Below are 12215 nucleotides of genomic sequence, written 5' to 3'. Positions count from 1 at the left end.
TTCAATGTTTAGGCACATCAGTGGCTCTCCAAACGCAACATGGCGTCCCATCTCAATTCCTGTCAATTTTGCATTGAAAAGTCAAATAGCGCTCCTTCCCTTCCGAGCTCTCCCATGCGCCCAAACAGTGGTTTACTGCCACATATGGGGTATCAGCGTACTCAGGACAAATTGGACAACAACTTTTTGGGTCCAATTTCTCCTGTTACCCTTGGTAAAATAAAACAAATTGGAGCTGAAGTAAATTTTTTGTGTAAAAAAGTTAAATGTTCATTTTTATTTAAACATTCCAAAAATTCCTATTAAACACCTGAAGGGTTAATAAACTTCTTGAATGTGGTTTTGAGCACCTTGAGGGGTGCAGTTTTTAGAATGGTGTCACACTTGGGCATTTTCTATCATATAGACCCCTCAAAATGACTTCAAATGAGACGTGGTCCCTAAAAAAAAATGGTGTTGTAAAAATGAGAAATTGCTGGTCAACTTTTAACCCTTATAACTCCCTAACAAAAAAAAAAAATTGGTTCCAAAATTATGCTGATGTAAAGGAGACATGTGGGAAATGTTACTTATTAAGTATTTTGTGTGACATATCTCTGTGATTTAATTGCATAAAAATTCAAAGTTTGAAAATTGCGAAATTTTTAAAAATTTTCGCCAAATTTCCGTTTTTTTCACAAATAAACGCAGGTACTATCAAAGAAATTTTACCACTATCATGAAGTACAATATGTCACGAGAAAACAATGTCAGAATCACCAGGATCCGTTGAAGCGTTTCGGAGTTATAACCTCATAAAGGGACAGTGGTCAGAATTGTAAAAATTGGCCTGGTCATTAACCCCTTTACCCCCAAGGGTGGTTTGCACGTTAATGACCAGGCCAATTTTTACAATTCTGACCACTGTCCCTTTATGAGGTTATAACTCCGAAACGCTTCAACGGATCCTGGTGATTCTGACATTGTTTTCTCGTGACATATTGTACTTCATGATAGTGGTAAAATTTCTTTGATAGTACCTGCGTTTATTTGTGAAAAAAACGGAAATTTGGCGAAAATTTTGAAAATTTCGCAATTTTCAAACTTTGAATTTTTATGCAATTAAATCACAGAGATATGTCACACAAAATACTTAATAAGTAACATTTCCCACATGTCTCCTTTACATCAGCATAATTTTGGAACCAATTTTTTTTTTTGTTAGGGAGTTATAAGGGTTAAAAGTTGACCAGCAATTTCTCATTTTTACAACACCATTTTTTTTTAGGGACCACGTCTCATTTGAAGTCATTTTGAGGGGTCTATATGATAGAAAATGCCCAAGTGTGACACCATTCTAAAAACTGCACCCCTCAAGGTGCTCAAAACCACATTCAAGAAGTTTATTAACCCTTCAGGTGTTTAATAGGAATTTTTGGAATGTTTAAATAAAAATGAACATTTAACTTTTTTACACAAAAAATTTACTTCAGCTCCAATTTGTTTTATTTTACCAAGGGTAACAGGAGAAATTGGACCCAAAAAGTTGTTGTCCAATTTGTCCTGAGTACGCTGATACCCCATATGTGGCAGTAAACCACTGTTTGGGCGCATGGGAGAGCTCGGAAGGGAAGGAGCGCTATTTGACTTTTCAATGCAAACTTGACAGGAATTGAGATGGGACGCCATGTTGCGTTTGGAGAGCCACTGATGTGCCTAAACATTGAAACCCCCCACAAGTGACACCATTTTGGAAAGTAGACCCCCTAAGGAACTTATCTGGATGTGTGGTGAGCACTTTGACCCACCAAGTGCTTCACAGAAGTTTATAATGCAGAACCGTAAAAATAAAAAATCATATTTTTTCACAAAAATTATATTTTTGCCCCCAATTTTTTATTTTTCCAAGGGTAAGAGAAGAAATTGGACCTCAAAAGTTGTTGTCCAATTTGTCCTGAGTACGCTGATACCCCATATGTGGCAGTAAACCACTGTTTGGGCGCATGGGAGAGCTCGGAAGGGAAGGAGCGCAGTTTGACTTTTCAATGCAAAATTGACAGAAATTGAGATGGGACGCCATGTTGCGTTTGGAGAGCCACTGATGTGCCTAAACATTGAAACCCCCCACAAGTGACACCATTTTGGAAAGTAGACCCCCTAAGGAACTTATCTAGAGGTGTGGTGAGCACTTTGACCCACCAAGTGCTTCACAGAAGTTTATAATGCAGAACCGTAAAAATAAAAAATCATATTTTTTCACAAAAATTATATTTTTGCCCCCAATTTTTTATTTTTCCAAGGGTAAGAGAAGAAATTGGACCTCAAAAGTTGTTGTCCAATTTGTCCCGAGTACGCTGATACCCCATATGTGGCAGTAAACCACTGTTTGGGCGCATGGGAGAGCTCGGAAGGGAAGGAGCGCCGTTTGACTTTTCAATGCAAAATTGACAGGAATTGAGATGGGACGCCATGTTGCGTTTGGAGAGCCACTGATGTGCCTAAACATTGAAACCCCCCACAAGTGACACCATTTTGGAAAGTAGACCCCCTAAGGAACTTATCTGGATGTGTGGTGAGCACTTTGACCCACCAAGGGCTTCACAGAAGTTTATAATGCAGAGCCATAAAAATAAAACAAAATTTTTTTCCCACAAAAATTATTTTTTAGCCCCCAGTTTTGTATTTTCCCTAGGGTAAGAGAAGAAATTGGACCCCAAAAGTTGTTGTCCAATTTGTCCTGAGTACGCTGATACCCCATATGTGGGGGGGAACCACCGTTTGGGCGCATGGGAGGGTTCGGAAGGGAAGGAGCGCCATTTGGAATGCAGACTTAGATGGAATGGTCTGCAGGCGTCACATTGCGTTTGCAGAGCCCCTAATGTACCTAAACAGTAGAAACCCCCCACAATTGACACCATTTTGGAAAGTAGACCCCCTAAGGAACTCATCTTGATGTGTTGTGAGAGCTTTGAACCCCCAAGTATTTCACTACAGTTTATAACGCAGAGCCATGCAAATAAAAAATATTTTTTTTTCCACAAAAATTATATTTTAGCCCCCAGTTTTGTATTTTTCCAAGGTTAGCAGGAGAAATTGGACCCTAAATGTTGTTGTCCAATTTGTCCTGAGTACGCTGATACCCGATATGTGGGGGGGAACCACCGTTTGGGCGCATGGGAGGGCTCGGAAGGGAAGGAGCATCATTTGGAATGCAGACTTAGATGGATTGGTCTGCAGGCGTCACATTGCGTTTGCAGAGCCCCTAATGTACCTAAACAGTAGAAACCCCCCACAAGTGACCCCATATTGGAAACTAGACCCCTCAATGAACTTATCTAGATGTGTTGTGAGAACTTTGAACCCCCAAGTGTTTCACTACAGTTTATAACGCAGAGCCGTGAAAATAAAAAATCTTTTTGTTTTCCCACAAAAATTATTTTTTAGCCCCCAGTTTTGTATTTTCCCAAGGGTAACAGGAGAAATTGGTCCACAAAAGTTGTTGTCCAATTTGTCCTGAGTACGCTGATACCCGATATGTGGGGGGGAACCACCGTTTGGGCGCATGGGAGGGCTCGGAAGGGAAGGAGCATCATTTGGAATGCAGACTTAGATGGATTGGTCTGCAGGCGTCACATTGCGTTTGCAGAGCCCCTAATGTACCTAAACAGTAGAAACCCCCCACAAGTGACCCCATATTGGAAACTAGACCCCTCAATGAACTTATCTAGATGTGTTGTGAGAACTTTGAACCCCCAAGTGTTTCACTACAGTTTATAACGCAGAGCCGTGAAAATAAAAAATCTTTTTGTTTTCCCACAAAAATTATTTTTTAGCCCCCAGTTTTGTATTTTCCCAAGGGTAACAGGAGAAATTGGTCCACAAAAGTTGTTGTCCAATTTGTCCTGAGTACGCTGATACCCGATATGTGGGGGGGAACCACCGTTTGGGCGCATGGGAGGGCTCGGAAGGGAAGGAGCATCATTTGGAATGCAGACTTAGATGGATTGGTCTGCAGGCATCACATTGCGTTTGCAGAGCCCCTAATGTACCTAAACAGTAGAAACCCCCCACAAGTGACCCCATATTGGAAACTAGACCCCTCAATGAACTTATCTAGATGTGTTGTGAGAACTTTGAACCCCCAAGTGTTTCACTACAGTTTATAACGCAGAGCCGTGAAAATAAAAAATCTTTTTGTTTTCCCACAAAAATTATTTTTTAGCCCCCAGTTTTGTATTTTCCCAAGGGTAACAGGAGAAATTGGTCCACAAAAGTTGTTGTCCAATTTGTCCTGAGTACGCTGATACCCCATATGTTGGGGTAAACCCCTGTTTGGGCACACAGGAGAGCTCGGAAGGGAAGGAGCACTGTTTTACTTTTTCAACGCAGAATTGGCTGGAATTGAGATCGGACGCCATGTCGTGTTTGGAGAGCCCCTGATGTGCCGAAACAGTGGAAACCCCCCAATTATAACTGAAACCCTAATCTAAACACACCCCTAACCCTAATTCCAACGGTAACCCTAACCACACCTCTAACCCTGACACACCCCTAACCCTAATCCCAACCCTATTCCCAACTGTAAATGTAATCTAAACCCTAACCCTAACTTTAGCCCCAACCCTAACTGTAGCCCCAACCCTAACCCTAACCCTAATCCTAGCCCTAACCCTAACCCTAGCCCTAACCCTAGCCCTAACCCTAGCCCTAACCCTAGCCCTAACCCTAGCCCTAACCCTAGCCCTAACCCTAGCCCTAACCCTAGCCCTAACCCTAACCCTAGCCCTAACCCTAGCCCTAACCCTAGCCCTAGCCCTAGCCCTAGCCCTAACCCTAGCCCTAACCCTAGCCCTAATGGGAAAATGGAAATAAATACATTTTTTTTTATTTTTCCCTAACTAAGGGGGTGATGAAGGGGGGTTTGATTTACTTTTATAGCGAGTTTTTTAGCGGATTTTTATGATTGGCAGCCGTCACACACTGAAAGACCCTTTTTATTGCAAAAAATATTTTTTGCAATACCACATTTTGAGAGCTATAATTTTTCCATATTTTGGTCCACAGAGTCATGTGAGGTCTTGTTTTTTGCGGGACGAGTTGACGTTTTTATTGAAAACATTTTTGGGCACGTGACATTTTTTTATCGCTTTTTATTCCGATTTTTGTGAGGAAGAATGACCAAAAGCCAGCTATTCATGAATTTCTATTGGGGGAGGCGTTTATACCGTTCCGCGTTTGGTAAAATTGATAAATCAGTTTTATTCTTCGGGTCAGTACGATTACAGCGATACCTCATTTATATCATTTTTTTATGGTTTGGTGCTTTTATACGATAAAAACTATTTTACAGAAAAAATAATTATTTTTGCATCGCTTTATTCTCAGGACTATAACTTTTTTATTTTTTTGCTGATGATGCTGTATGGCGGCTCTTTTTTTGCGGGACAATATGACGCTTTCAGCGGTACCATGGTTATTTATATCTGTCCTTTTGATCGCGTGTTATTCCACTTTTTGTTCGGCGGTATGATAATAAAGCGTTGTTTTTTGCCTCGTTTTTTTTTTTTTTTTCTTACGGTGTTTACTGAAGGGGTTAACTAGTGGGCCAGTTTTATAGGTCGGGCCGTTACGGACGCGGCGATACTAAATATGTGTACTTTTATTGGTTTTTTTTTTTTATTTAGATGAAGAAATGTATTTATGGGAATAATATTTTTTTTTTTTTTCATTATTTTGGAATATTTTTTTTTATTTTTTTTACACATTTGGAAATTTTTTTTTTTACTTTTTTACTTTGTCCCAGGGGGGGACATCACAGATCAGTGATCTGACAGTTTGCACAGCACTCTGTCAGATCACTGATCTGACATGCAGCGCTGCAGGCTTCACAGTGCCTGCTCTAAGCAGGCTCTGTGAAGCCACCTCCCTCCCTGCAGGACCCGGATCCGCGGCCATCTTGGATCCGGGGCTCGAGCAGGGAGGGAGGTGAGGAGACCCTCGCAGCAACGCGATCACATCGCGTTGCTGCGGGGGGCTCAGGGAAGCCCGCAGGGAGCCCCCTCCCTGCGCGGTGCTTCCCTGTACCGCCGGCACATCGCGATCATCTTTGATCGCGGTGTGCCAGGGGTTAATGTGCCGGGGGCGGTCCGTGACCGCTCCTGGCACATAGTGCCGGATGTCAGCTGCGATAAGCAGCTGACACCCGGCCGCGATCGGCCGCGCTCCCCCCGTGAGCGCGGCCGATCGGCTATGACGTACTATCCCGTCCAGGGTCAGATAAGCCCAGGGCACCTCGACGGGATAGTACGTCTAAGGTCACAGAGGGGTTAACGTGCAAACCACCCTTGGGGGTAAAGGGGTTAAGAGTGGTGGCGTGAAGTCATGAAGAGGTCATGAGGAAACGTCACCCCTTTAATCTTCATTGCAGCTACACCAACGGCTAGATGTTACTTTGATATGGTTGTTGAACCAGTGGTATACCAAAGTGTCCCTTTTCATCACAACACCACCAGGCTACATGTTGCTAGTGCTATTGTGAGCAGCCTGTGTGGCCTAAATGTGCTACCATGGCCTGCACGGCCTACAATTTCACTGCCTTCCACTCACCCAACTATAGTGTGGAGTTTCTATGGAGTCAAGGCCAACATGTGCATAGGATACCCTCACATGGTTCTCGGTGTTAACCCCTTTCTGACCTTAGACATATCCATATGTTCAGGTCACCTGTGTCGTATGGATATTTCCAGGAGATCTTGCGCTCACAAACGCTGTGTGTGCACGCGTCGGATTGCCGCCAGGTGTCAGCGGATTCTGACACCCAGTGCCAGGAGCAGCCCCGCACCGCTCCCAGCACTTTAACTTCCTAAATGCTGCAATCAAACTCCATCGCAGCATTTTGGGAGCATGTAGAGGGAGAAAAAGCCCTTGGATCGGAGACCTGCAACGTCATCGCAGGGTCCCTATCATTGCATTGTCCGGAACGACCCAACCTATGAAACTGTCCCACTAGTTAACCCCTTTAGTAAACGCTGTAAACAATAAATATAAATCAATGCTTTATCACGACACCGCCGAACAAAAAGGTTAACAAAACGCGATCAAAAAGGCAGACTATAAACGTGGTACTACTGAAAACGTCATCTTGTCCCGAAAAAAAAACAAGCCACCATACAGCTCCATCAACGGAAAAATTAAAGTTGTAGCTCTCAGAATAAAGCGATGCAAAAATAATAATTTTCTTTAAAATAGTTTTCATGCTGTAAAAGCGCAAAAACATAAAAACTATAATTGTGGTATCGCTGTAATCGTACTGACCCGAAGAGTAAAGCTGCCTTATCAATTTTATCACACGTGGAACGGCATACAAATCCCCCAAAAAACAATTCCTGAATGGCTGGTTTTTGTTCATTCTGCCTCCGAAAAATCAGAATAAAAAGCGATCAAAAAATTTCATGTGCCCAAAAATGGTACCAATAAAAAAAAATAAAAAAAAGTCAACTCGTCTCGCAAAAAAAACAAGCCCTCATATGACTGTCGGTCGAAATATGGAAAAATTACTGTTGTCAACTTTGCAAAAATAGCGTTTTTTAGTGACAGCAGCCAAACATAAGATATAAAACTGGTATTGCTGTAATCGCACTGACCCGAAGAATAAAGTCGCCTTATCACTTACACTGCATGAGGAACGGCGTAAAAAAAAATCAATTCTTTACCGGCTGTTGATTTTTCATTCTGCCTCCCAAAGATCGCAGTAAGGCTATGTGCACACGTTCAGGATTTCTTGCAGAAATTTCCTGAGCAAAACCGGACATTTTCTGCAAGAAATCCGCATGCGTGTTTTGCTAGTTTTTGCCGCATTTTTTTGCGCGTTTTTGACGCGTTTTTTCCGGAGCTTCCCAATGCATTAATTAGCGGGGAAAATAGCAAAACTAATGAACATGCTGCGTTTTTTTACCGCGATGCGTTTTTTTTTTCGCAGAAAAAAACGCATCATGTGTACAAATTGTGGAATGCATTCTAAATGATAAGCACAATGTATGCGTTTTGTATGCATTTTTATAGCAAAAAAAGCGAAAAATCTGCAACGTGTGCACACAGCCTAAGGCTCGGCGCATATTTCTCCTGCGCTCTACGTGGAGCTTTTACACCAGGGTTTTCATGTAAATCTCTGAAGTACGTGATTCAGATGGAATCCCCGGCAGAAGATTCCCTATAATGAGACAGATTGATGCACTGTGTGCCTTCTGACCTGTGATGCGGTAGCATGCATAAAAGTGCAGTTGGCCACAGTTGTTTGCGCTTCTGAACAGGACACCGCTGATCAGAGGCCAGAGCAACTCTGCTGCCTCATTATAGTGAATGGATCCTCCCTCGGGGGGGGGGGGGGCATTCATCTGAATCACGTCACTCAGAAATTTACACGGAAACCCCAATGTAAGTGCTCAGCATAGAGCGCCCGATAAACGTGATCCACATTGTGATGTAAAATGTTCCCAATAAAAGCTTCAACTCAATCCACAAAAAAAAAGCAAGTCTCAACTCAGGTCCGTCATCTGTTAATGGAAATATAGGGGGCTTCCATGTTACTGGTAGCACAAAGGTACTGGCAAAGCCGAATGGCTCCTCACCCCAAAAAAAATCTACACTCCCTTGGGGCTATTACAACATTTTATTGATTTAGGCTAGTTTCACACTAGCGTTTACCTGATCTGCGGCAGGCTGCGGACTTCCTCCGTGAAGCCCCGCCCTCCGCCGCACCTCCGCCTATATCTGCATGCGGCCTGCGTACCTATATTTAACGTTAGGTACACAGGTCATGCGGATGGTGCCGCATGCGTCGTTTTGACGATGCGGCGACCAGCGTAGGACGCAGCCTGTAGCCTTTTTTTTTTTTTTTTTCCGTATCGTCAAAACGACGCATGTGGCACAATCCGCATACAGCCGCACGATCTGCGTACCTAATGTTAAATATAGGTACGCAGGCCGCATGCAGATGTAGGCGGAGGTGCGGCGGAGGGCGGGGCTTCACGGAGGAAGTCTGCAGCCCGCCGCAGTTCAGGTAAACGCTAGTGTGAAACTAGCCTTAAAAATGTAGCTTATTCTTTCTCCACCGTTCAATGGTATAAAATCCTGTGAGGCACATGTGGTATCGATATGATCACTGCAACCTCAGATTAATTCATTGGGGGGGGTCTAGTTTGTAAAATGGGACATGGCGTCCTGCACATTGTACATTTAAAAAAGTCAAATGACGCTCCTATCGTTCCAAACCTTGCCGTGCGCCCAATCAGTAGTTTTCTCCCACAGACTGGGAGTCCAATTTTTTTTCCTGTTACCCTTGTGAAAATAAAAAAATGGGGTCTAAAGCTAAATTTTGTGAAAAGAAGTTACTGTTAATGTTTTTTCCCACATTCCAAAAATTCCTGTGAAGCATCTAAAGGGTTAATAGGGGTACAGTTTTTAGAATGGTGTCAGTCTGCTTATTTTCTGTGATATTGACCCCTCAAAGTCAATTCAAATGTGATGTGGTCTCTAAAAAAAAAAAAAAAAGAGAATTGGAAAAATGAGAAATCACTTGTCAACTTTTAACCCTTAACTTCCTAACCAAAAAAAGTTGTAAAAAATTGTGATGTAAAGTAGACATGTGGGAAATGTTATTTATTAACTTTTGTGTGACATAACTCTGATTTAAGGACATAGGAATTAAAAGTTTGAAAATTGCTACATTTTTGCCAAAATTTCAGTTTTTTTCCACAAATAAATTTAAGTCGCATCGAAGAATTGTTACCTCTATGATAAAGTACAATATGTCATGAAAGAACATTAACTCAAAGTTGACACTGAGCATAATTGTGAAAATTTGGCCTGGTCATTAACGTGCAAACCACCTTGGGGGGGGAGGGGAGGGTAAAGGATGGTGGGAGCTTCAGGAACCAGATCCTTATCTCTATAAAATATTTTGTGTTGGATACTAAGGATTAGTGATGAGCGAGTGTACTCGTTGCTCGGGTTTTCCCGAGGACGATCGAGTGGTCTCCCGAGTATTTATAACTGCTCGGAGATTTAGTTTTCCTTGCCGCAGCTGCATGATTTGCGGCTACTAGCCAGCCTGATTTCATGTGGGGATTCCCTAGCAACCAGGCCACCCCCACATGTACTCGGGCTGGCTAACAGATGTAAATTATTCAGCTGCGTCAACAAAAAACTAAATCTCCGAGCAGTCACAAATACTCGGAGACCACCCGAGCAACGAGTATACTCGCTCATCACTACTAAGGATGGATAACAGACCTCGTGGTCTTTTGTTATGGGAAATAGATTTCTTCTATGTCTCCCTTCTTCTGACATCAGAAATCAGCCCAGTTATTACAACTGTGTATGTTTTTAGTGTGAAACGATGCAGCATTTCTAAATCTGGCCGGGGAATGGGCTTGAACTAATCATCTAAGATGCATAGTCCCCGGACAGCCTGTTGCTGTTTTCCCTGAAATGCAGTTTGTCGGAAGTTGGTGTCCAATGCTTGCTGCCCTTGGTTTGGTTAGCATGAATCTCCCCTCCCTGGTCTTTGACTGACCGGTCTCTACCTATACACACATATACACAAAGACCAGGGAGGGGAGATTTATGTTGAGTAAACCATGGGCACGTGAATCGCAATCTGGCTTTTGGTCACGCAGGTGTAGATGGCTGTAGATCCAATGACACTCTGTAGGTGTAGATGGCCGATTATGCCAATGACACTCTGATCACAGTGTGAACCAATTCCCTTGGATGAGTAGATGGGTGTTGTGCCAGAGTGATGTGATGTTTTGTGGAATCGCACTCTGCCAGCAAATACGCTAGCTTGCCCTGCCCTTTAAGGTCGAATGCACATGATCTGGAAGTAGCAGCATGTTTGCTGCGTCCAAAGCACTTCTGTCTATTGAACGCTGGTGAATCCTCATGTGTTCACTGAACCATACGGATTCACCGCGGCCAATACATTCTATGGGTGAAATTTTGTTTTGCGGAGACTGACATCTCCGCAAGATAAATTGACGTGTTTCCCTCATGGTTCTTGTCCACTATCGGTTTTGCACCAGTATTTAGCATTAGATGGAGTGTACCACCTCCTTTGGGTTGCATTCGCAAACAACCGGACTCCAGGGGGGGCGCTACCGGCCTACCACCGTCCGTGGACTGAGGCCACTATTAGAAGGGCCTCCGAGCGACGACGGGGTGGTCTGGTCTCCTGTTTGCCACATTTCCCGACACCCACTGATATCAAACTCGCAGCAACTCCGGATCGTGGGCACATACCCTTAGCCTGTTTAGTTCTGTGCTGAGTTTTTCAGACAGGAGATGCTTTGTGCTACATCTATACAACGAATGTAGGAACAATACAGACTGTACCCAAGTATTAATTCATGTACATAAAGTGAAATGGGCATTAACATATTGTTGCTATTTTCAGGTGATGCAGAAGGACAGCGAGAAGAACATGTCTATAAAGAAATTATGGAAATGATCACGCCATCCGAGCTATTGTCAGCCCCATTGTGTGCGATGTACAGCTGCTGCTCCTGTTTCCAGCCTCCCTTGTGTAGTCAGGGCACCCGAGGGCAAACACCGAGAACTGAGCTGTTATTGTCTCCATCTTACTGTAACCTGCCAGGGGGAACAGCTCCTGTCACAGGACGCCACGAATTGCCGATCCCGTTACCCTGACATGCATGTAAAAGCCCTCATTCTGTATTTCGGCTGTGTAATTGATGATCACATAGCAGCAAGTTGGATTGTGAGATGTCTTTTTCAATTACTAGCGATCTAGATCTGGATTTGTTTTTGTAATATTACTGGAACTGAATCTGTCATCTGTTTTTAATAAAGAACAGAACAAATTTAAAAAAAGAAAAGCTTTTTTTTTTATTGTTATTTCTGAACCATTCAACAACAACAAAGAAATCTTTTAGCAAGGAAACATTCAGACCCCGCTCCCGCAGCGCTGTAAGCTGCACATCACTAACAGATCATGAGAAACGACTGCGGCCATTTTACCACGTGCCTATCTGCCATAGACTGCAGTGGCCATACAGGGGGATCAGACTTTCAAATGCAGTTATTCATTAAAAAGGGTTGGCCAATACTGTTATTATTATTGATGGATAGCCATCAATATATGATGGGTGGGGATGCAACACCCAGGATCACTATTGATCAGCGGTTACCGGCACTGTCAGGAAGTTGTTGGGGTGCCG

At 43.2% G+C, this 12215-nt stretch overlaps 1 protein-coding gene across 1 annotated transcript in view; it reads left to right on the top strand.

Annotated features, from left to right (window-relative positions):
* The window catches only part of PSMC5 (proteasome 26S subunit, ATPase 5), a 29591-nt gene extending 17718 nt beyond the window's left edge, over positions 1-11873 (top strand). Inside the window, exon 12 of the mRNA XM_069751322.1 lies at positions 11432-11873. Coding sequence (XP_069607423.1) covers positions 11432-11485 — 54 coding nt within the window. The 3' untranslated portion in view covers positions 11486-11873. The remainder of the gene's footprint in view (positions 1-11431) is intronic.
* The last annotated feature ends 342 nt before the right edge of the window (positions 11874-12215 follow it).

The sequence above is a fragment of the Ranitomeya imitator genome, chromosome 2 (genome assembly GCF_032444005.1).
Source record: "Ranitomeya imitator isolate aRanImi1 chromosome 2, aRanImi1.pri, whole genome shotgun sequence".
NCBI classification, from domain to species: domain Eukaryota; kingdom Metazoa; phylum Chordata; class Amphibia; order Anura; family Dendrobatidae; genus Ranitomeya; species Ranitomeya imitator.
This window is presented reverse-complemented; position numbering and strand designations above follow the sequence as displayed.